Genomic DNA, 24,226 nt, shown 5'->3' with positions numbered 1-24,226 from the left:
TCAGTCCGATTTTAGACGCAGGTACTGCGACCACTCATAGGTATCTATCTGACGGGACCACTTAGAAAGCTCAATGGATTAGCACAAGCTTACGATCTTTATTGAAAGATGCTTACCTTCACAAAACAAAACAGGAAAAGCTTCAAAATATCAATGCTCCCCCGATTCCTTCCCTCTGGTAAAGTCGCTCATCTCCACTAACTCAGTGCGGGACACATCCATCCCAGATTCGATATTCCTAGAACCATGAACAGCCTCTTGTGCCGAGACATTGAATCTTGGATGGACGTCCACAACTATTGAATGCTGCTGGTTCCAATTTTGCAGGCGTCCGATACGAACACTGTTGATTCCGGAGAGCGTTTCTGAGTCCCTGGATGATGCGCTGTGCATTTGGGTACGCGAGTTTAGTGTGGCGAGGAGAGAATTTGCCTCCACTGTAAAGCTAAGGCGTTAATTCTCAACTGGGAAAAGCAACGTCCGGGCACGAACATTGTCCAATTATGAAGTTCAACTCCAGCGGCCAGAGAGCAGCCGGGTTCACTAATGTCTGTTATGATATGAGCCGTGATACACGTCGATGACGTTCAAGTTACTTGCCCCGATGAGTTGGGAGAATACCACCGCGCTGAATCATCGTGAGTAGTCGCCATCGTACAAAGAACGAAAGACAACGTACGTGATGAAGAAAAATCTTTCAACTGCATAGATGATTAATGCGTGGATCATGGCATTTGTTCTGCAACAAAGTTGATGTAAGAATAAATGAATATGAGAGATTTAAACAAACAAGACCCTAAATTACCTGCGAAAAGATGTCTTCTTGTTGTAAAGTAGTATCGTAAGAGCTACCATGATCGCTCCATTGACCGTTATACCAGCAACAATGTACGATAGAAGTGCTTGTCTCTGAGGAGGGCGCATGAGCCTGGAAACCGTTTCAGGTAATCAAAGTACGGACCGTCCCATCTGCAAGATAAATGAGATCCCAACGGAGTGTCCTGTCTCATTTCGTCAGTGCATTTGGTCATAACTTTGATGGGAATAGGAGGGATGATAGCGTACACGAGCACAGTCGTTTCTGCAGATATGATCATATACAGAGAATGAGCTGTGAGGTGGACGATTGCTGCGTGGTAACTCACGAATGGCGAATGCTGATACGACACCAAAATAAGGACACACTCTGATGAGAAATAAATATACAGGTACAGAAAATAGGGCATACCTGCATTAATCAAAATTGTGATAATCTACCTCGACAGGTTAGTCATCTAACTTGAACATATCGAAGAAAGCTACTATTCACAATAAGACCCGTTACTATCCATTGCCAGCGGGGCTTGCAGACTAATGATCGTTAGCTGCCTGACGTTTGGCACCAACGAGAATTTTTTGCGCTCACGACAAAATATTTTATGGGCAAAGTATCTAGGTTGAAAATGTCAGTGCTGAGCCACTCATGATGCGGATCTGACTGCGTACACTTGCACGACAAAGCCGATGACCACCTTTCTGAATATCAACAATCTCTTCAATTCATCCAGAAAAGGAAGACCTACATTGATAGCAACTGATGCCTGCAAGCAGAGGATGTATTCATAGAGCCATTAGCACTAGGAAATGGTGTTAAATGATATTTTCTACAAACATAGAGTGACCTGTATTTCGGTGGCGTAGTAAGATCATTTTATTTAAAGACCATAGTTGGCGAGAGTCGGTCACACACCATAGTCCACCGCCAAGAGCAGCGGTGTTAGAATAACTTCCAATCTACGAAGCACGAAGATCTAAGCAGTAGACCGCAGAGAAGATGTCCAGAGGTCTTACCAGCCAGTAGTAAAGCGCGTGGCTCACTATCAGAAAATTTGAGTCCAAGGAAGCTCACTGAGCCAGACTTCGGAAAAGATCGAACATACCGAGACCCATGTGGACAGTGTCTAGGATCCTGTATGAGTTACCGTAATTAGCGATAAAGTATTCGAATGGTGCTGTGACGGGACACTAACCATAAGGAATATGCCTTTTGGAGCCTGTCAGTTTGGAGTGATCATCAGGCAAGATAAATTGGACCTTACCACGAGTTTTACCACGACAGGGTCCTTAAATGATGCGGAAAAGTATATGTATGTCTGCGATATCACGGCAAGTGTAAATACTTGAAATCTAATGCAGCCGACAGGAATGTCTTGCCTGTAGAGTCGTTACTCCATAGAGCATATACATAGCGGCTCCGCATACAAATGCTGTACCTATGCGTAATGAAGCAGAAAACATCGTCAATACCAATTATACATTAGGGGAGTCCACGATAGCCGTTTAAGCGTGCGTTTAAGCCCGCGTTTCAGACCGCGGCGCGGCTTTGGGGCTTAAACTTGGCTTAAACGTCCGTTTAAACGCTATCGTGGACTCCCCTATTGAAAGCTAAGTCGCGTCATACCTAACAAGTTCTGAACGAGCGAAAGTACCTCACCAGAGACCAGGGCAGAGGAACCTACAGTAGAGTTTGCAGACGACATAATGGTCCCGGCCCCACAGAATGCGGGTGCAGTTGAGGACAATCGTGTTCTGAGGTCGCGAACACAGATATGATATCCACAACGATGAGTCAAATATATAATCCAGAGAGCGAAAGAACTGCAACACAAGCTCCCCGGGAACTTCTGATTGATGCACAGGACACTCACGTCAGTTTGATAATCGGATTGTACTGATGTACGGAAGCAGCCTCATCTGATAGCTCGGAATAAGTAACCTATAGTACGCCCACATTGAGCGTGGGCCATAATAACAGCAAACCATGAGCATGAAACTGCTCTTCAGGTTCGCGCTGCCAAGGTAATACACTCTGCATACCTATTATATACCATGCCACACGGTCTGCCACGGTTGACGTTAACTACTCTTCCCTCGCGGTCTGTGGGGTCACATCACAAAGGAAGCACATCTGTGCGCCATCCAACCTTAAATGGGAAGTGCCCTATGTCATTTCAGAAGCTATGAAAAGGGATCTCGACGTGATTATCGTAAAATCAGAGATGTGATGGGTCTAAAACTGATTGAGTGCGCCACAAGAGCCGACCAATGAAAGATGACGAGAAGATTGGCCCTCGGAAACCACCTAGTAGACTTGAACGGGTTACACGGACAGCACCTCGACTGATGGACTAAGCTGCCTCGCCTCCATGTAAACAAAAATGTGTCACCGTCAGTACCGCGTCCATAATTCTAAGCACATTCAAGTGCACGTAAAGAGAAGAAGCCTGACCAAGAAACACAACATTCGCGATACGAGCATTTGAAGGGGAAGAAGTTGGAACGGAGTAATCGGATACAGAGTCCCCATGAACAAATCAAAAAGAGGAAGATTCCGGTGGTCGGTCCAGATCGTGTCCTTATTTGGTTCGAATCAAGAACAACTTGATTTGCAAGGCCGCCTACGTCCACCTTGACTGGGAAGACTTGTTAGTATTTCTAGAATAGACACACTCCGCTGGCACCGGCACAAGAGTAGCTTGAAAGTTTCAAGGTCCCAGGCGGACAAAATATCTCGCGTGCGAGATGCCATTTTGGCACCCGATACTCACCCTATTTGGTAGACCTACCTCATTGGCGAGTGTTTTCCCACACAAAATTCGATTCGGAACTCAAACTCGTTTTCAAACTCGTTCTCGACCTCAGAATTCGTTGGGAATCGTCTCGCCGGCCAATCAGTGCGCGGTGAGATGCAAAATGGGCAGTTGCATCTCCGAAAGGGACCCTCACGCCAGCCAGGAGACGCAAAAGAAAAGAAAAGAAAAATAATAATGTCCCGGTGGCCAATATCCTCCAGCATTGAGTCACCTGAAACTCTCGTCTTTATTAGTTGATGCGCCTCCACGGCTGCAACAGGCTCTCCTGTTGGGTATAGACACCTTCGCCACCTGAAGTACACCTGAAGTTCCGCACCTCTGGAGTCCGAAAAGTCCGCCTATAGGCCTATAGTGGGCAATTCTTTCCCCGACTGGTGAGGGTATGTCTGCGGGGTCCTAAAGTCTTGCACACTTTCTTTGCATCAATTGGCATGTAGAACTGATATTCAGTGGAGTACCTTACGCTTTAAAGGCATACACGGGCAATACATGCGCCACAGTGGCTACAGGACAAGATGTGGCCCCGGCAACCGGCACCTTTGATGCCCAATATGGGACACTGGTGGCCCCATCGGGCACTAGTCTCCCACAGACAGACCTTGGTGATGTTCAACGTGTCAAGTCGGGCACTCTCCATCCCTGTATGGCCTTTCAAACTGGGAGTTTTAGTATTATAAATGAGTTTTGAAAACGAGAATGAGTTCTGACAATGGAAACCAGTTTTGGCATCAAGAACGAGTTGAAATATGGAAATGATGGTTCGGTTTCTGTCAACAGTGCGAGAACGTCCCGATTTGATTAAAAACCGGTCCGGAAACCACTGTTCTCATGCGAATAATTTTGTCCGGCGAGGACCTTCATATGAAAGAGACACTTCTAGATACTATAATCCAGATGTTCAGATTAGGGCTTATATGTTAGTCAAAACTTGGAACTTTTTACGAAAGCTCATTGGCGGATCGGACAAATCTTCCGCCAACGAGTTCCAAGTAAACTTGAAACATATAAGGTCTATTGTCTTCATTCATTTCGTGTGTCATCTCGACTCGGGCTCGTTGTACTTATAATGGATCCCCTCATCATTTCACCGGAGCACGATCGCCGTAGTGGCTGTTGTGATACGCCACACAACTCATGACACTGTGGCGGGGCCAGCGACCTCACATAAATGACCCTGTTGTGCTAGTATTACTGTTGTTTTGCTTCTTTCTAGCCACTTCCTAAGATCTCGCTATTCTCGATCTCTGCTCTAGTTATGTATCCTCTTGGACCTTGACGTCTCGTTATTTACTCGCTCAACTGTTCAATCGTAAAGGTTTTCTGCATTTATTCCTCCTGTTTGGTCACATCTATTCGGATGCTGCTCAGGCGAAAAACACGTCCATAATCCATCCGGAAAACGACTAGTCCTATACAAGTGACGACCAATTTATTGAGATATTTCAGCGTGCGAGTACACGCCTACGGAAACCAGAACCTCCACATTACTTCTCCCAGACGAACGCCACATCACAAACACCCCGCTCTAATCCAAGAACGCTGGACACCTCACGCTCTATCACCATCATCTTCGCTCGCGCCTCCGCATCCTCTCTTTCCGCCGTCACGGTGCTCGACGCACCCGCACTTGACGCCGTCGAGTTGTCGGTGCCAGTCTGATTACGGATGGTTGGACAAAGAGTGAGTCGTTTGACCGATCTCTGTAAGACGATCTCGCGCAGACAGAGCAACTTGTCCTGTGTTGCAGTGTCGAGCGATGAATCGAGTGGTTTCGGAGTGTGGGAATCGGTAGCGTCCGAGTCATCTTGGACATGTATACGAAAGCGGACCGTGATGTCGGGAGTGCGAGAACTTCCCGTCGTTTCCAGAGATTTGTCGTCAACGTCAGGTGTCGTGGCCGGTGTAGGTGTTGGGAAGGAAGAGAGGGACGAAGATGGAGGCGGTGTTGGAAGGAAGTGAGGGAGATAGGCCTCGACGGAGTCAAGGTCGAGCGTAAGTTTCTCGAGAGAAGGACACTGGGGAATGTGTTCTACAATGAGACAGCGTCAGAACAAATTATCAAGGAAAAGGCGAAATCGGGAGTGGGACATACCGTCTTCTGTGCGATGCGGATGAGCCGTATCCGATATGATCTCGAGCTCCCCGAGAACCTCCTTCGTGGCCACCATCATGCTTGATACGAACCCATCCTTCGGAGACGTGCGACGGATGCATATGCGGAGGCTCAAATGGGCGCCCGGGGAAGCGAAAGAGATCTTCGTCGCTAGTGACAACGCAGCTGTAGGTGCTTGGTCATCACAATCGATGTACTCGAGCTTGAGTGGCGAGTCCGCTGCCACCGTCATCTCTGCTGGCGGCGTCATCCAATTTATCACCGAATCATGACAAAAGCAAAACGAGAGCCTTTGAAGATTCGAACAGAGGCTAAGAATGTGGGGAAGTAGACAAGCTGACAGTGTGCAATGATCGAAAGAGATGCTGGATAGCAAACGGAAGGGCTCGATAAGGCTTAAGATGAACGTAGCCTGCTGATCTAGATCCAGCGAAATGCTGGTCAACTTCAGGCTCCTCAAATTCGCCATTCGCGAACATGCGGCCCCGGCTGCGAAAACGAGGCCGCTTGAATCGTGTACTTGCCATCGAAAGACATCGACGGAATGTCCCGAGACGTGAAGGGTCCTGACGATTCCAGCGAGATGACTCGGAGAGGAAAACACGAGTAGCTTCCGCAAAGAATGACAACGAGGGGGAGAAGTGAGCTTTATGGTTCGGAATTGGCGATATTTGGAGCGGCTGAGCCACAGGTGGGATATGAGGGACGTCGCGTTGGGCTCGTCTACGAAGTCGATGATATGATCCAGAAGTTCCTGAGGGATTTCGTTCACAGAGGCCATGGCACGATGAGAAGTGAGAGACAAGGGTGGAGGCAACAAGCTGAGAGCAATAGGCGACTGGACGAAGTCGCAGTTGTGGCTCGGGTTCAAGTCGTTGAGACTCAGAGCGCGCGCTGGCAGCCACGTGTGCCCTGTGCCCTGAGAAAAGAACTCGGAAACTCCCGGTCAAGTCGAATCAGCATATTCGTCGTTTGTTGGTTGGCTTTGCACCACCACTCTTACTGTACCTCCTCCGACTCCAGGACTCAGAGCCTCTTGAAGGCCGCCCACCTAAACTTAACGCCAATTTAGGCATCAGTACTCCATGCGATATCTCCTCTCTCTTTTTCGTAGTAAATCCAGGTGCGCCCTCTGTAAGCCTTCGCTCATGGCTCTTGTCTCATCTTTTGTGTTCGTTGGACTTCGCCTGGACGACTTTGCCATGAGAGACTCGTTCCATTCAGCCAAGCGTAGGGGTGCGACCCGATAAGTACGTACTGCACTGCGTGTAAAATCTGTGCAACTCCTCTCCCTTGATGTCTCTTTGGTGCTGGACGAATTACGGATCCAAGTCTAATCGCGTGACTTTTACACGAGTTGTGCTCTGAGGATGAGTTCTCCTACTGTCCTTGGCACTGAAAGGAGAACTTCGGTGCTTCTTTTTTTGCGGGTATAGATCGCTCACGCTCGTTCAGCGTCGTTGGGGATCAGACACCCATGCACGTTGCGCTCCCGTGTATCATGACACTGGGTGGAAAGTCTCTTTCCCTTCATAAAGGGTCTCCATCCAGCCTTCAGTCGGATTAGAGAACCGATTGAGGATCAGGACTTCGCTCGCTGTTCTGTAGTAGTATCGAAACTGCACCGTCAATCGACTTGCTGCTCGTGCTCTGGTGTTCATTTGTAATGCACCGAACCCTGACCTCTATTGAAGGGTGTAACAATGAGTAACTCCGTGTCGCCGCGATGTACGAAGTCTACCAGCACGAGTCCTGGCAAGACGCTCTGCAAAGCGCTTCATATCACGATCAATATGTCTGCGCACCAATGAATGTGTACGAATACACACGGTAGCAACGATACAGCTGAGAGTCAACGACTATAGTTCAGGGAATCACCGACACAGAGGCAGGAAGATCTAAGTTGGACGCTTACATTATCTCCGCCCGCTTTATCGGGGCTCATACTACGACACACGCAGAGTAGAAACCTTGCCCTGGCGAACCCGGGTAATCAGGTGTACCCCAGGTCGAATAACCTTCCGTACGGCCAATGCATATGCATGCCTGCGCATTGTTGCAGGCGGAACCCTCGAAAGCGCGAGCGCTGCCAGCTACGATGGAGGAGAGGGCACGAAGAGGCCCCCTTTGGCTTTGGACGATGGAAACATCGAAAGTGCCTGCGGAGGAGGTAGCGTTCGTTGATTCGTGGACGCCGTACTACGCACCTTCGGTGTTAGGAACAGCTTCCCAGTGAGACTATGGGGCTTTATATTGACCGCCGTTGATGGCATGGAGAGCAAGTTGCTCGGATGGCTCCGAAGGGGAAAGTGAGAGGTAAGGTAAGGTAAGGTAAAGAGAGTTCGGGCGAAGATGATCAGCTGGAATTGAGCTGGTCAGATCTTGGGGAAAGCTGGAGAACAGGGTGCTCGGGCTCACGTAGGCTTGGTGGCAATTTGAGATCAATTGAACAGCTCTTATGACCTATGCTACAATCGCATTTTTTACTGGGTCGGCTACTCGTTCTTTTACTGTGGTTAGAATTGACACAGGATAAAATCAACTATGAGACGATCGGGAGTGGTATTTAAATAAATAAAAAATCATCTTACGTCGTTGGAACTGCAATGGCGGCTCAACGACCACGTCTCGTTTCGCTGATGTCAGTTGACGGAGAGTTAAACTTCAACGATCATTTATCTCGATGATGGGTGGAGCACTGGAAGATTGGTGGCATTTCCGGTTCTTGTGTCCTATGTTGAGAGACGAGCTTGTCTTATCTCTACGATCTTTGAGATCAACGTCCGTAGCCCCTCGAACTACCCTCTGTAGAACATTATGATATCTATTTATGAGGCAGTCGGCTTAGTATCATCGCGCCATCGAGCGCAAATCGAGCGCAGAACGTGGACGCGACGAGGAGAGTAGTGTGAGTGGTGAGGAAGATAATATAAGATGGGAATTTATAGATCGTGCTCGCGTGGCCTCCACCAAGCCACCGCCCTCACAGCTAGGATCTTCAATTTCACCGGGACAACGGGAAAAACAGAGTGATGCGTAGCTAGTACTTGAAGTATGCCTATCCAATATTGACCGGCTTTCTATCGCCACTCCAGTTCGATCCCGCTACTCTAGTTTCTCCACTAGCACTAGTCCCGCCAATAACGATGTCCCTGTCGCTCTGGAAGTCGATCTCGCGGTTAACTTGGACGTTCATTTCAATATTGCCAAGACGTATGGAAGTTCGCAGCTCGCTCTAGTATATTTGGCAACAGATCAGCGAGAGCAAAGGCTCATTGTGAGTGTAGATAGGCGAGTAGATACTTCATACCTCTACATCAATACATTGCCGATTGCCGAATTTCGTTCTACGTGTAAAGGTGGCAGGTAAATCATGAGTATTCATGACTTGCTGAAGCTGTCGACTTTTCACGTACCTGTGATTATGGAGGGAATTGATGATGGAAAATGAACGAAAACGGCAGAGCAAAGAATGAGAATGGATGACATACGTTGCTGTAGATCCGGCCAATAGGATACGCGAACATCGTGTACAGGTTCGTGTCGGTATTCAAGTGAAAGGTAAGCATCTCACTGAGTGCGAATACGGTGACAAAGGATCCTGTCTGAATGGCACCGCGCATGAGCCGGTAGATGAGGCCATCAGTCTGGCCGAACCCAGTGCGAGAACGCCACAGTGTCCAGCACAGGGATACTGAGCGTGACACCAGAAGAGGTACGTGAATCAATGGACACATGAGATCAAGCCAACAAAGGAGGACAATTGACAAGAGAGAGCACACCGGTGAGAACAATGTCAGCGCAGGTCTGAAAGCTGAGCCACAAGAGTGAAATAGTTTGAATTCTTGACAAACCCGAGACACTGTCAACCAAAGTTATGCTATGCCCTCACTGATATTTATGGGACGCGGCTTGAATGCAACGTACGTTCCGATGATACCAGATTGTATTCCTGCGGTAACTGCACATACGAAGCTAGTGATCGACAACGTGAAAACAACGGCGACAAGAGGCTTGCTTTTGGTGAGCAAATATACGCTGTGAACCGTCCCATGGATATGACGTATATTAGTGGGCCATTCTTTCATACAATAAAGGATACAGCATACCGCCAGCCCAAAAACCCCTGGGTAATTAAGGCCGCAAAACCGGCTGCAGAAGTAGACGGTCACTCCTTTGCATCGCACATCAATGATACAACGATATTACACACTTGCACCGGCCGCTAGTCCGACAAATAAATCAATAATCAGTTTCGTGCGGAACAGTCAAGGAAACAAAACATACTAAATGGGATTGTCCAACTGACAGCTATGAAGGGTAAGCATGCAGGAGACATGTGGACGACATGGAGAGTACACACTTCCGAGGAAGGCTGGGTTATTGAAGTTTGTAACACTGGGGGGCGAGTCAGAAATAATAAGATAGATTCTGCAGTCAAATTTGCTGACCAAGTTTCCCATCCCGCGTACACACTCCTAGAAGATTCAAATTATGAACGACGGAACGGTTGATGAACATGCGACATACACGAAAGCATGCACAGTATCGACCACAAAGAGGGAGCCGACAACAATCCTATCAAATTATCAGCTACCACCAAATGTCCTCCCACTACAAGCCGATATGAAACGTACCTGATATATAATCGATCGCCGAACGCTATTGACGAAGAATATGTATATCAGTGCATGACCCTCTTCGTAGAGAATGAAAAACCTACGCGTAAGATGGTAGAGCAGGAATTGATAGCAGACAAGGCCATACAAAAACACATTGACTGTATGAAAACGTGTCAATCAGGATGGAAATTCTATACTTCGATAAAGGCTACTCTCACAGAACAGGCCAATCAAGAGAACACCTATACAGTCCCGAGACAGTGAAATAGAATATTGTACAACATCAGCTTTGAATGATTGAATTGAAACACATTCACCCAGGTCTTGCTCAAGACTTACCAACTACCTTGTCATATTCACCCATCGCAACGCAACAAAGATGCGCACCCTAGTGTCAGTGTAGCGGGGGTTGACGAGACGAGGTCAAGGAGGGAAAAAAGGTAGGGAAAGTGCTAAAGTATTCAGAGTAAATAAGGGACCATTCTAATATTCGCAAGATCTCGGGCAGAAGAAACTTCATGCGATATATGAAACGAGTGAACTTAGCGACAGCTTCGAGGAGTAGACGGGGATCACTGTGGCACCATATGGGGGAAACTACGCTGTTTGACTCTGCTTATCGGATGCACGTCAGTTATTCCAAACGAGTGGAGCAACCGCCTCGCAGTATTCATGGGACAAGTCGGATGTTTCAGGAAAATGCAGATTACGTAAGACATTTGAGAAGACCGTCGGGAAAGCCTTAGTGATTATAGCATACGACCTCACAAGTACGGCACATATTCTCAGGCCCTGAGGTACTACTTGCATGAGACTTTCATGGAATTCAGGAACGCAGAATCAATTCTGGCCGCCGACGAAAGATTTTGCCAATCTCTATGTAAGTATGCTGCAATCTGTGCCGAGTACAATACGGACGTTATCAGGGGGAAGCGCGCGGAAGCTGGCACCATTACCAACACCCACGTCTGTTGTATATACACTTTAACTCGTCTCGAACCCGGCGATGACAGCTCGTATCATCTGTTCTGGAGATTGATCAATAGCCGTTATCCGTCATTCGGACCAACCTTTCAGTGACAGCCGATCTCGGTTGAATGCTGCACTTGAAGGGTAACGGGTACCTAGCGTGTCCCACAGCAAAAACAGGTTCAGAGTTTAGACAAGGAGTTAGGATAGGGACATCGCTCACGCAACAATACCAGACACACAATCATCCACAGGCTCTATCTCCCTTCCATTTTCATCGACGGCCTTCGAAATATCATAAGTGGCCAGAATGGACGCCACACCCAGCCAGACTGAGAGCAACCGCACGCCATTAGAACGAGTTAGTGTGATGAATAAGACGATGATGAAATGGGTTTACGAGACTCAAGTGCTAGATGCCTCCCGGGACAAATTCTACGGCCGAACCCAAACACCATCTCTGGGAAGTCAACGGTTGATTCGAGGAACCTTTCAGGCTTGAAGCTCATAGGATCAGGATACACAGCTTCGTCGTGCGTGATAGCCCTGCATAAGTTGGGTTGAGGATATCTGCATGAGGGATAATGAAAGTTGCCATCTCACCATATGTTTCCGACGACTGTAGAGCCGGCCGGTAGGAAGTATTCACCGTAGACATCGTCCTCAATTAGACGATGGTAGACGCCCAACGGTGTTACAATACGCCACCTGCGTTCCAATAATTGGCAAATATGCGAAGGTACTAGGGCCACTCCGGGAACGTACCTCAGTACCTCCTTAACCAAAGCTCCCACATATGGCAGCGATGTCTCGTCATCCCAGTCAGGAAGTCTGTCCTGACCAATGATAGCATCAATCTCGCTCTGCGCTTGCCTCTGGATCTCCGGATGAGTTGTCATGGCCAAGAAAAATATTTGCAGGGCGCAAACGGTCTACAAGTTCCAATTTATTTCAATCAGGATACTAAGCGAGTAGCTGTAAAATCTTGTGTCGGTGTGCGGAAACTTACTGTGTCGGCGCCACCTGAGTAGACAGATGTAAAATTAGGACAGTAGTGAGAACCGCATAGCATACGACAGAGAATATTAACATGCCCACCGAAATACCTGTGAAGAGGATTAATCGTAATGCGACACTACAAAGGGTGTGCTCGGGTACCCACATATTAGAAGGGAGCTGCCTCGCTACTTCCACGTCAATCTCTGATTTTAGAGTTGATTGACTCTCCAGCTTAGCCAACATTGCAGACGCCACCGAAGAGGTAGCCCTGCCCTCAGCCTTTGCGGTATGGTGGTTGAAAGAAAGTACATCAACGATAACGAAACGTATTGGATAGCAAAATTACTTCACCATGGCCTCCCTCGTGGCTTGCATTGGGTCCTCCAACATAGCCCTTGGAAAGCGACGCAACGAATTCGCCTCCTTTTTGAACTACAAGTAAATGGCACAAGGCTATCAGTGCTGTCAACCCTGCCTTCCCAAAGAAACGATACTCACCCCAGCTCCCGGAATCCATGATGGAATTCGCATCACTTACCATAACCAATAAAGACCACTCCATTAGCCGTACAAAGCCAGACAGATCGGAGCAACGTACATATCGGAAAGAAATCATACATAGCCGCTCTAGTCGTGCTCCCAGCTGTAACCGTCTGCAAACCTTTCTCAGCCGTCTCGACATGGGGGTCATTCTCTGCCTTGACGTCGATACCGAACGCAATAGCAAGTATGATAGCGCCTGCCATACTAGAATCGTAATCAAAACTCGTTAGCCCAGGAAGACAGAGAAAACCGGAATGACATGCTGCCTGAGATGCCCCGTAAATTCTTCCGGCTTTTCTGCGAGATTACAAAGGAGTCGATGAATTGATTTGCGTTCTATGTGGCGATAATCCTATTTCAGACCGTTCACGTACATGAAATCTGGGTCAGTCACAAGAGTTTTGATATGCGAGGCTGAATACTGACTTTGACTGCATCAGGGGAGAGATATGTATGGAATCCTTTCCTGAACGCTCTGAATCTGTCTCCATAAGGACAAAACACCAGTGTCCAATCGAACCCGAGACTAGGACATCAATCCACCAGGTTCATCAATCGCTTCAGACAAAGATTCATAAAGGACGACTCACAGTTGCGTCAACGCTGTTAACGAGGGACTATTCCACCGATTCGTCATGTCAATACGATTCAATCAACAGAGCGAGAGAACATACTCACCGATCTGAATATTTCGAGGACCTCTTCTCGAATAGCTCATTGGCAGCTTTCGCTGAGTTCACGACGAAGATATTTGAACCTAGAACATCTATATGAACGAGGTCGCCGCCTGATTCAATCATCAAAGTTAGCCGCGCGGAACCAGAGATGTCCTGTATACGGCTGAAGATACGCACCATACTTCTTCCCCCACTGTTCATACACTAACCAGTCATGGCCTTTCGGCAGATGAAAAAGACTCCCGACGAACGGAAGGCGAGGTGGTCCAGGAGGAAGTTTCCTTCTTGCTTTACTTCCCGTGGAAGCCACACCCGGCCACACGTATAGCACGATGATAGCGAGGACCCCGAGCGCTGGGATAGTCAGAGAGTACATTCCGTCAAATAGAGCGCGGAGTAAGTGGTGTTGATTTTGGTGTAGCCAGAAGTGTGAAGTCCTTATGTATGATAGCTCTTCCCATTGACCAAGTGACCGTGAGCGGGTGTTGGTAGTACGTATACGTAGGACAATAGGTGCAGGCCTGAGAGAGATGTCCTCGGAGGGATAAGGTGTGAAAAACTACTGCCAGTACATGTACGGCAACAGGAACTTGGGATCGGTTTCCGTTCCCATTAGCAACAAAACGTGATTTGTGTTTGTCGCTGAATCGAACATTCACACTGGGTATTCGGAAAGGGCGAACGCGTTTTCGAATATGGCATGTACAATGCACCGAAATGCGGCAGATGTTGAGGGATTATGGCAGTGGGCACAATTTGTACGGATAGCCTGCGCATGAGCAACGTAGCAGCGACTTGCAGCTGCCGAGAAGAATATGGGTATCAAGGGGAGACACTGACGTACACTCATGCCAAATCCCCGAGTCACCTTATCCGCGTTACAGGAGCACGAAGCGAGTGGAGAGTAGACGGCACATGTCCCCGGAGCGTGTACTCCACCACATGCATACATGGGAAGAGCGCCGCGCGACTTCAGCGATGTTCCCGGAGTAAGTTTAAAGATCTCAGCGGCATGCTTCTCACAGATATGTAATTTGGCTATGTGCTCATTTACAGCCGAGTATGGGATACAGTTCGGGCACCTGCTCATGGCAGAAGAGCGGTCTCAGCGCTCGCTACAGCACGAGCAACCGTCTTTTAGACAGAGCCCAACCGAGACGAAGAAGTATAGCATGATATGCGCGGCTCCTCGGCGAAACATTATCGATAATGTCGGAAGACTGTTATAGCGAGCACGATCGATGCAGGAGACTCTCGCAGGCGAGACGAGAATAAGGATGGATGGCGAGAACCTGTGGTGGAGAAGGTCTTGAGATTCTGAATGCGAGTTGATAGGAGAAAAAGACAGAGAGAAAACCTGAAGCAATGCGTAGACGCAGGCGCGTTTTCGAGCTGCCCGAACGTAGAGCATAGGGAAATGAGACGATGACAGACAACGACTGGAGCATATATGGAGTAGAATGAATACATAGCCATGCGATAGCGCATTATCAAAGCAGTCTTCAATGCACACATCTATATAGTTACCATCTTGGTGATCGACTTCCTCGCGTGATAGACCTCGAACAGGATCCAACCGCTCCATATTGATAACCTGGTGGAAGACTTCCAGCGCAGTGTTAGGTTGGAACGCGGACTTCGTAAAAGGAACGCAGCCAGGGAGTTCATGTCAGTTATCAGGATATAGGGCAAGGTACGGATGAAATGAATGAGTGACCTTTGAGGACCGAGGATCGAGATGTGACAACGAGTGTGAGAAGAAATCGATAAACAGGACATACCACTTCATGTCCCGACTGATACACCCTAGGCCTCCAATATATTCTCACTCTAACAAACCGCGCTCATCAGCCTCCCATGTTGAATATCACCATGAAGCAAGAGGAGGGTAAACGTACGCAAAGCTGAGATTCCCAACATTCAGCACCGCAGCGACAGGCTCACCCTGGACCCCATTCACCCTGCTGATCGTAACATTTCTCAGAGGAGTCGCATGTAGCTGTTCGTTACCGAACCTATCCATTGCCAGGACGGAATTGCTGCAGCCTATCCAGTTGAGCTGTGTAGGTGGAGCGGGTAGATCAGCGTAAATCCAAGACTCGGAAGTGGGTATGAAGGAGAAGAGAGAAGGGACGGGAGAAAGAGTGGATCCACTAGAGGACGGTAGACGTCGGCATCACCGGCCTGCAGTGTACCACGAACTTGATTAGCACATCCTAGTCCATAGCTCGTACACAGAAGAAGAAAAGGACTCGAAAGGGTGAACGTTCCCAAAGCAGCTTCAACCCTGAATTCGCCAGGTCGCCCAGTTCTTTCAGCCAACTTCGTGCGTCCTAGATAAACAATATCCATATCGTCATCTGCGAATTAGAAATATGTCGACTGCGAGGGCGCGTAGCGGAAGGAAAGGGAAAGACTCACGTCACCCGTCCTCTCGAACAGCTCGTCCGGCGCGTCAGAGCATTCGCTATACGTGCTCTTTCATATACAACACACGCCACACACGCCACACACGCCACATACAATAATATTCAAGTCGTCAGCTATCATTTCAGACGCATGAACAGACCAACCACTGAGGGAATTGGAATCGAAAAGTAAGAAGGAACCGCACCGTAGCCCCAATAAACATTGACACCTTCACCGTCTCATTCGCCAGGAAATCGAGATAAAAGTCTGGTTGGAAGAGAGCGGAGGAGTCTTGTGGTAAGTCGTCCACGTCCCGGTCTCCAAAAGCGGGGACGAAGACGTTTTCGACCTATGGAATCAACAACGTTAGCATTCATATCGACATTCGGTCCCTTCCATCGAACATCACCGTCACCAAGAAACGCTACGCCTCCCACCTCATGTCATAAAAAACCAAACGAAACTCACATAAAAATCGTCCGCCTTGATGCACACCTCAACCACCGTCCTATTCGCACTATCTGGATTCCTCAACGCACCACACGCGCGCTCCTGATCCCGACAGCCCGCAGGCTCCAAGATAGATGTATTAAGGGCCGAGAGTTCGGTGTCGTTCAGCCGTGGGGTGTACCCTGGGGGGCGGGGGTTCTCCGTTAAGAAGAGGATGTAGGCTTCGTGTTGGATGAGAGGTTCATACCAGCCGCTGGGTGGGTGAGGATGGCGTGGAGTGAGAGGTGGTGATGGAGCAAAAAGTGAGGGGAGCGGAAGGGGAATGTAAGCGTAGGTTGAATACGATCACGAGAGAGGAGGCAGTGGAGGGGATGGGATGAAGAGTCGTAGGGAAATATGAAGAGAATCCGTACCTGTTGATCATCAACGCACTAACCACGATCTTCTCGCCCTCGGTCTCACAACTATCTATCAACGCGTTCTGCTCGTCGAAGAACGTGACACAGGCAGGCCCGTAATGTCTGCCGTAGGATTTGGTTGCGAATATGAACCTAGAGCATGAAACACTAGTGGAGACGATGAGTGAGTAAATCGGATGGCGCGTTCCGCTCCAGCTCCAAAGGGTGAAGCTGATGTGAAAAAAAAGAAACGAGGGTGCAAGATGAATAGACTGAAGGGGTCAAAGTCGTGATTCGAAGATGGAGTTGGGGATACAATCTAGTGTACACCCTACTCAACCTCCAACACTGTCCACAACACGATATTCAGACTCTGCCTCCCTCTCACCAACCAAAGGAGCCGCACATCCCAAGGCACAGCAAGCCCACAAGCGCGGATGATATATATAGAGAAAAAATCTCACTCACTTTCTCGACCGAAACTTCGCAGAATTCTTGCTCTCAAGCAACAGCTAAAGTGAACCGGAGCAGCTGCCAATATGGACATCACGGTATCTGTTTCAAAAGAGAAGGCGTTGCCGATTAGCTGGTTGATGCATATCACTGTGCGTACGTAGCCAAATGGTAAAACTAAGAATAAACGGTATTCGTAGAGGTTGATAAGGGGTAGTGTGAGGCGAGGGATATAGAGACGGGTGGGTAGGGTGATGCGATCGGAGGGCAAGAGGGGAGAGAACATAGAGAAGAGGGATTTGCAGGACGAGGGCGGAACGAGGTGTGCGCAACTCGCGTTGCCGTGAGATACGACTCGTCACATCCTCCGCATAGCAGTACATCTCCACTCTGTCTCCCTCATATGCACTGACTGCAAGCTTCGAAAAATACCACGAAAAAAACCAAACACGAAGATACAGGACTCACCACAAACAGATTGACCCCAACGTCCATATATCCAGATATCTCAGATGCCCAACACCCGGCGCCGTCTCACACATCTCAAGTCCTTCACGAAGAGGAAGTTTGAATGTAATACTTCGTAATCGTCATCTATACACAATAGATGGAGGAAGGCAATTGCGCCGGGAGGTGATGAAGTCGTGTTTGGACGGCTCGAGGGCGGTGACATTGGTTGAATTTCGCGATAGAGCATGTGTGAAGAGGAAGAGGAAAAAAACAACAAGGATGCTTAAAGCTTCGAGCCTCGTGGTGATCGGGGAGTCGACGACAGTCGAGAAGACGGGAGGGGAAGCAAAGAAGAAGGCTTTATGGGTACAGTCGAACCGGGGGTCAGGAGAAGAGCCTGAGCGTTGTCCAAGCGTTGTCGAGCGCAGAATGGGACCACGAGATACGAAAAGATGATTCAAAGACGAAATGACATGGGCTGCGTCTGTTATGTTTGAGCCTTGCTGCATGCTCAACACCTTGCTTTTGCTCAGGCTGGTGACGGGAGGAAAGAGAGTAAGCGCCACACACAGCTGATCTGGGTGGCGATAAGATAAGATAGCGTTGAACGTAACACTCAATTCTTGGTCCATCTTCCTGAGGTCCTCGCGCTTGCCAGTGCGAGTGAACCTGGTTTTGACCTGGCTACTCTGCTAGTCTCCCACAAGCAGAGCTCTGGCGCGCTTAGTCCCCTCGAGTGCTACTACGAGCCATTTCAATAACACTCAGACCCTTCTCTGGACTACCACCCACTACAGTCGTACTCGGCGCGATACATAACACTTTTTGTCAACTCCTCTTGCTTCTTCGATTCCTCAGTTTTGACCAGGATAGGGGCCTCGAACTCCACCGATATATTCCCTTCTTGCCCTCAGTCTTACCACCGCTCCATTTTGTTCAACCAAACCGACCACCGTCAAGCCCCACAAACGATCGAACGATCTCTCGCACGCAGGACGGCGACACCGAAGGATTGAACTTGAGTCTCGACGTGGCGGAGATTGTGTGAGACGATGTAGGGTATTGGCAGATATCAGCCTACGCCAATGTTGGATTCAATATGCACGGTTAGTCGTATTTCGCTTTGGTTCACTGTTCTTCCTGCTTTCGTTGGCGGCTTTCCTTCGAGTGCAATCAGAGATGAGTGAACAGCGCGCTGCTGTAGTGTAGACGTGACGGGGACCTATGTGGCTGCGATGAGACCTTCACTACCCGGTCTTGATCTCCCCCATTCGACGCTCCATCCTTTCATGTCATATGAGAACAATACTCCCATCTATATCTTCTTAGTAACGCGGGCCTATGAAGCGATGTCTTGACGCGGTCTAACACGTACAAACTTTCTTGTTCCACTCAGAGCACCTTTCTCGTCCTTTTGGCAACCTTTCTCGTCCATTTTAGATCATCTGCCTGTCATGTCCATGCCGTCTTTCGTCCACAAAAATGAGCGAAGCCTTTAGTGGACAGTACACGATGACTTTTCATTTCTCTTACCCTCCTTCTTGCCATCAGAGGAAGTGTTTCTTGTTCTTCAAGCGCGCTAGATTCTATAGCAGTGCGATTAGAGAGTGTTCGCCACCCGGAATCTGCGGAAAACGCTCAGATTTACCAGAATGCGGAATGCGTGCACAAGGCGACAATCGTGTCCTTGCCTCTGGCAAGTCTGATAGGACGTGATGAGCATCGCGTATAGGAGACGCCCAAATACGTTCATAATGTTACGTGCACGGAGTAAGTGTAGAGGGGAAGAATCTGGGTTCGCCACTTCAGAATATATTTTCCCAGATTCTGGGTGGCGAAAATTCTCTATTCGCGCCGTAGTGCGCGCACTCACAAGCCTTCAGATCGTCTGGCACTATCCACAATACTGACTACTATGGATCACAGGTTGGAATGAGATAGGACGTTTTCTCCATCCGTTTCGGCTGTATCGAAATGCGCATTTGAGGATGCTGATGTAGAGCCGGACTGTGACGTACGTGGTCTACGTTATGTTCGTCTAGGGTGGGATTGTCCGAGGTATGTCTTTCGTTATTGCCCCCTTCCACTATCCTCCAGGATGCGTTGATTATTAAATATATGCGCAACATTTGTGGCACATTAGAGCGCTCCTACATTTGACGCAAAATTCGACCACTGGTCACCTACTAACGTCGTGAGAGCCCCCTGATTTCATGCGCTCACGCACTCAAGCCCTGATCTCCGATAGTCAGAGACTCCATGGCATCGCAAATTCCTTCGCAGCAGTCCGCAACGCTATGCAGACTATGAAGAGTGCGTGCGAAACGTATGGAATAAATGGTGTTGGATATTGGGCGACAGAGTATATGGTACATCCGCCAAATCCATTGGCGACTATCAGTCCTCAGCTGTGAAATGCTCCGCAGTATGTGTATCCACTTAGGGTGCCTTGATGCAAAGTGGCTGTTTCCTGATACATATCGGGAGTGGCAAGAATGTTTGCTCTTGCGAGGACAGTTCTGCGTTGACTTGTCTTTCGCTGTAGTGTTATTGGGGTTCGTGACGGTATTCATCGTTGATGTTCCAATCGAGTGCCGCTTTCGTATACCGAAAGCTTTGCGTAGTCCTCAGTACTACCATGGTATCAGATAGTAGCCATTCCTCTGCGTTGTCCGCCGAGAGACAATAATAGCCCTAGTAGTTCCCACTCTATTATCGTGGGATTTTCTCAGGATCCTCGTTGTCTTATCGTGCACATCAGACCAGCGGCACCCCCAACCTCTGCTTTGCTCCACCAACGTCCCCCATCTTCACTGAAAAACTTGTTCTCGTCTCAGCTCAATCAATAACCTCAAAGTCTCATTATGAAGAACTTGAAGAAAACGTATCTGAAGGCAAAGGGCACTGTGAAGCGACATGCCCGATTTGGAGGGGCTGGACCCCGCGCATCGCCTCCCCAGGAGGCCTCAAGCGTGCGCATCTCTCCCTCTTGCTCGCTCGCTAGCGGACTGCACCCCCTTAACTGACCCTCAATAGACTTCGGCGAGCATCTCAGGCAACGTAGTGGAGACAGACCGACAAGATGTTAGTGTCGTGGAAGCGCCCTCCATCGCGATGGGCGCCATCGATTCGAGGGTTCGCTCCCTCATCTCACTGCATATATATATATAGGTGTCGCGCACTTGCTCACACGATCTTCTGTCCCCAGGCCACGTCTGCCTCGATCCAAGCACAGGCCGTTGATCCCCCTCAAGGCATTGGATCTGCAGACTTACTGGGCTCAGTTGACATTGCCCAGGACTCTTTGAAGGCGCCGGAGGTACGTCTGACATTCGTGTTTACAAGACGGGAAGAGATGCTGAGATGTGTATCGGGTTTTCTGTCACAGGTTGAGCCTGTAGCCGCTCCCACCAATGATCAAGCAGAAGAGACTCAGGTCCAGGTTCGTTGTTTGCTGCGCTCTAGTCTTGTATCCTTGCACTCAGTGTCTCGGGCAGAAGGCTGCAGCCTTGATCCGTAGTGCAAGAGAGGGATACGGAAAGATGAAGACTCCCTCACAGAGAGAGGACGACATTATGGAAGCTGTTGGTAACGCCCACGACCGTCTCGAAATCCTAGAAGGAGTCGGAGAAGTCTGGGGGCCTCTGTTGGAGAAGCTCGGGGCCTTGACGAAGGTCATGGATGGTATTGGCGAGGTTCGTCCAGTTAGACCCGACACATGTGATGCACACTGATCACAATTCTCCCAGATCCATCCGTACGTCAAGATGGTGACAACGGTCCTTACGGGCGCCATGAAAGTACGATTGCTCTAATCCTTGTACCTTTTTGACTTTATCTCAATATCCCAACCCTCCTCGTGCTTGTAGCCCTTCATTGAGCAGTCAAATCGCGACAAGCAGGTCCTCGCTCTCCTCGGTATTATCGATGATGGTTTAGTTTTCGTTTTGGCAGCCCAGGGCATCAAATCCATGGAGTCTGGTCGGAGAAGTATACTGGCTGACATCGTCGCCCAGACTATCGACTGCGCCTATCTCATTCGCGAATATTCGTTGGACAACAGCTTTTGTGTGTTCTTTACCGATCCGTTATTGTCCTCGACTGACCACCATGTATGCACTAGTTATCCGAGCAGTAAAGGGGGTACTATCTGTTATCGACGACAAGATCAAAGCGTACCAAGACACGATCGCCGCGCTCATTGTCGCGTTTGACCAGCACACCAATGTTAGCGTTGAGAAGCAAGTATTCCGTGTGCTCCAAGTTGTCGAAACCATTGGTATGTCTTCGTCAGTCGACGAGGTTCTCACAGAATAGCTCATTGTTGTGTGCATAGGGGACGATGTCAAGCTACAGGAGCTTACGCACATTTCCGGTGCCGGTCTGATTACCGATCGCCAGTGTCTGGATGGGACACGCGTCCAGGTCATTGACCAGATTACTCACTGGATCAACAGCGTAGATGACCCTCGACGCGTATTCTTCCTCTGCGGCCAGGCAGGGACGGGCAAGTCCTCGATCGCACATACCATCGGCTTTCATTTCAAATCCATAGGCCGTCTAGGTGCTTTCTTTGGATTCGACCATGCATCGCCTCGAGAGGAACGCCTCACTCACGTTCTACTCACCGTTGCACATAATCTTGCTGGGTGGGATGCCCACTTCCGTCGAGAGTTAGCCGCTGTTATCAGAAAAGATCCTACACTTGCTGGGACAACTGATATACCCCAGCAGTGGAAAAAGCTGCTATGTGAACCCATGACGAAATTAGCTGATTCTACTTGTGGCCCTATCGTCATCATCCTCGACGCGCTAGACGAGAGCGGCGATCTAAGTCGTCGCAAAAATCTTCTCTCGCTCTTGACAGACGGTGCTACCAATCTACCACGCAATGTACGCATCGTCGTTACATCCCGCTTAGAGGACGATGTTCGTCGCTGTATCCTCAACAAAGACGCCAACCCCATTTCGCACATGCTCATGGATAAAGTCATCAACACCACCGACGATATCCTTACCTATGTCCGTCATGAGATGATGCACTCCGACGATTACGAGGAACATCTTGACAGCGAGCAGTGCAAAATGCTTGCAACAAAGGCCGAAGGGTTGTTTCAGTGGGCCTCTACGGTCTGCAAATATCTAAGAGGTAACAATGAGATTGGCCTGCTTCTCGAGGAGAGACTGGATGACATTTTGGAAGTGTCGCCTAACCTGGGAGATGCGGCACCGCTCGACAGACTGTACATGAACATACTTCATAGTCTAGTCCCGGATGATGTGCGAGCCATGACGCGCTTCAAATCTGTTGTTGGTCAAGTCTTGGCCTGCGTGGAGCCTGTGTCCATCGAGACTCTGAAAGATATTCGCTCGCAGATCCCGGGCATCGAGAGTAGCTCCAAGGATGTCGACGCAATCCTTCCGGCTATGGGCTCGTTATTCAGTGGCATTTCAGATCAGACCGCTCCCCTACGACCGTTACATACTTCCTTGCGCGAATTTTTGACGACTCCCGGACGTGGTGGTCGATTCTATGTTCATTTAACTGAAGCGCATGATACACTTGCTCTATGCTTGCTACGAGTTATGACAAGAGGGTTGAGGTTCAATATCTGCTCATTTCCCTCATCATTCCGCAGAAACAGAGACCTCCCTGAACTTGCGAACCGGGTTAAAACCAACATCTCGCCTACACTCCAGTACGCTTGCCGGTTCTGGGCATATCACACGTCTCGGGCGACAACAGCGGGTTGTGATGCCCTATTGGATGAGCTCAAGTCCTTTCTTCACGGTTTCTTCTTGTTCTGGATCGAAGCACAAAGTCTGATGGGAACAGTCTCAACGGTGCCGGCCTCCATCGCGGCTGCTGGCCGATGGGTGGAAGATTTGACCCAGGTATGTTTGTAACTCTTTTGTAGTTGCAACCAGCACTCTAACGATGAGCCTATGCTATATATTGCAGAGGTCAAAAATCCATGGCCTCATCATCGATTTCTTATCGGATGCGCAGATTTTCATTCGAGTCTTCGCGGCCATTATCTCTCAATCAGCTCCGCATGTGTATCTGTCAGCATTGGCATTCTCACCTAAGGCATCGCACCTCTTCACCTTATATGCGGGTCGGTTTCCTCATATACCCCATATTCTGGCGGGGCATGCTGAAAAATGGCCTGCTACGCAGCAAGAAATGCGTGGTCACAGAGGTACAGTCCTTTCGGCTGCATTCTCGCCAGACGGAAGACGCGTCGTCTCTGGCTCTTCAGACTCGACGATCCGGATCTGGGATGCAGAGACGGGCGATGCGGTGGGTGAGCCATTGCGCGGTCACACGGGTTGGGTCTGGTCCGTCGCATTCTCGCCTGACGGGAGACACGTCGTCTCTGGCTCTAATGACTCGACGATCCGGATGTGGGATGCAGAGACGGGCGATGCGGTGGGTGAGCCACTGCGCGGTCACGCGGGTTGGGTCAATTCGGTCGCAGTTCTCGCCTGACGGGAGACGGATCGTCTC

At 49.1% G+C, this 24,226-nt stretch overlaps 6 protein-coding genes across 6 annotated transcripts in view; 1 reads left to right on the top strand and 5 right to left on the bottom strand.

Moving 5' to 3' along the window:
• Positions 1-150: 150 nt before the first annotated feature.
• Positions 151-2,519, bottom strand: STEHIDRAFT_112246 (uncharacterized protein; the record flags this gene model as incomplete). Its single annotated transcript, XM_007305791.1, has 14 exons — positions 151-437; positions 493-550; positions 577-628; positions 680-739; positions 806-928; positions 958-1,081; positions 1,146-1,186; positions 1,486-1,515; positions 1,563-1,580; positions 1,730-1,773; positions 1,920-1,940; positions 2,010-2,033; positions 2,079-2,132; positions 2,499-2,519. The coding sequence occupies 14 exons, from the start codon at positions 2,517-2,519 to the stop codon at positions 151-153; spliced, it is 957 nt and encodes a 318-aa protein (XP_007305853.1).
• A 2,503-nt stretch (positions 2,520-5,022) lies between these two features.
• On the bottom strand, positions 5,023-6,191 carry STEHIDRAFT_169591 (uncharacterized protein). Its single transcript, XM_007305790.1, has 2 exons — positions 5,725-6,191; positions 5,023-5,661 (listed from the first exon to the last, which is right to left on the bottom strand). Exons 1-2 carry the CDS (start codon positions 5,993-5,995, stop codon positions 5,117-5,119), a joined length of 816 nt encoding a protein of 271 aa, XP_007305852.1. The 5' UTR covers positions 5,996-6,191; the 3' UTR covers positions 5,023-5,116.
• Positions 6,192-10,997: 4,806 nt separating this feature from the next.
• On the bottom strand, positions 10,998-13,931 carry STEHIDRAFT_132257 (cytochrome P450; the record flags this gene model as incomplete). Its single annotated transcript, XM_007305789.1, has 15 exons — positions 10,998-11,027; positions 11,434-11,491; positions 11,560-11,668; positions 11,737-11,882; positions 11,940-12,044; positions 12,102-12,268; positions 12,525-12,614; positions 12,687-12,767; positions 12,834-12,868; positions 12,934-13,082; positions 13,142-13,230; positions 13,305-13,404; positions 13,469-13,495; positions 13,557-13,665; positions 13,733-13,931. 15 exons carry the CDS (start codon positions 13,929-13,931, stop codon positions 10,998-11,000), a joined length of 1,494 nt encoding a protein of 497 aa, XP_007305851.1.
• Positions 13,932-15,422: 1,491 nt separating this feature from the next.
• On the bottom strand, positions 15,423-17,220 carry STEHIDRAFT_112243 (uncharacterized protein; the record flags this gene model as incomplete). Its single annotated transcript, XM_007305788.1, has 7 exons — positions 15,423-15,614; positions 15,790-15,888; positions 15,977-16,033; positions 16,170-16,313; positions 16,433-16,667; positions 16,828-16,965; positions 17,201-17,220. The coding sequence occupies 7 exons, from the start codon at positions 17,218-17,220 to the stop codon at positions 15,423-15,425; spliced, it is 885 nt and encodes a 294-aa protein (XP_007305850.1).
• Positions 17,221-17,773: 553 nt separating this feature from the next.
• Positions 17,774-18,224, bottom strand: STEHIDRAFT_132255 (uncharacterized protein; the record flags this gene model as incomplete). Its single annotated transcript, XM_007305787.1, has 2 exons — positions 17,774-17,997; positions 18,086-18,224. 2 exons carry the CDS (start codon positions 18,222-18,224, stop codon positions 17,774-17,776), a joined length of 363 nt encoding a protein of 120 aa, XP_007305849.1.
• Positions 18,225-21,686: 3,462 nt separating this feature from the next.
• Positions 21,687-24,226, top strand: part of STEHIDRAFT_60529 (WD40 repeat-like protein) — a gene marked incomplete at both ends in the record, with an annotated part of 4,255 nt that continues 1,715 nt past the window's right edge. The window contains 4 exons of the mRNA XM_007305701.1: positions 21,687-21,783; positions 21,839-22,008; positions 22,066-23,592; positions 23,678-24,148. Of these exons, the coding sequence (XP_007305763.1) occupies positions 21,687-21,783; positions 21,839-22,008; positions 22,066-23,592; positions 23,678-24,148 (2,265 nt within the window). The remainder of the gene's footprint in view (positions 21,784-21,838; positions 22,009-22,065; positions 23,593-23,677; positions 24,149-24,226) is intronic.

The sequence above is a fragment of the Stereum hirsutum genome, assembly GCF_000264905.1.
Source record: "Stereum hirsutum FP-91666 SS1 unplaced genomic scaffold STEHIscaffold_10, whole genome shotgun sequence".
Classification (NCBI taxonomy): Eukaryota; Fungi; Basidiomycota; class Agaricomycetes; order Russulales; family Stereaceae; genus Stereum; species Stereum hirsutum.
This window is presented reverse-complemented; position numbering and strand designations above follow the sequence as displayed.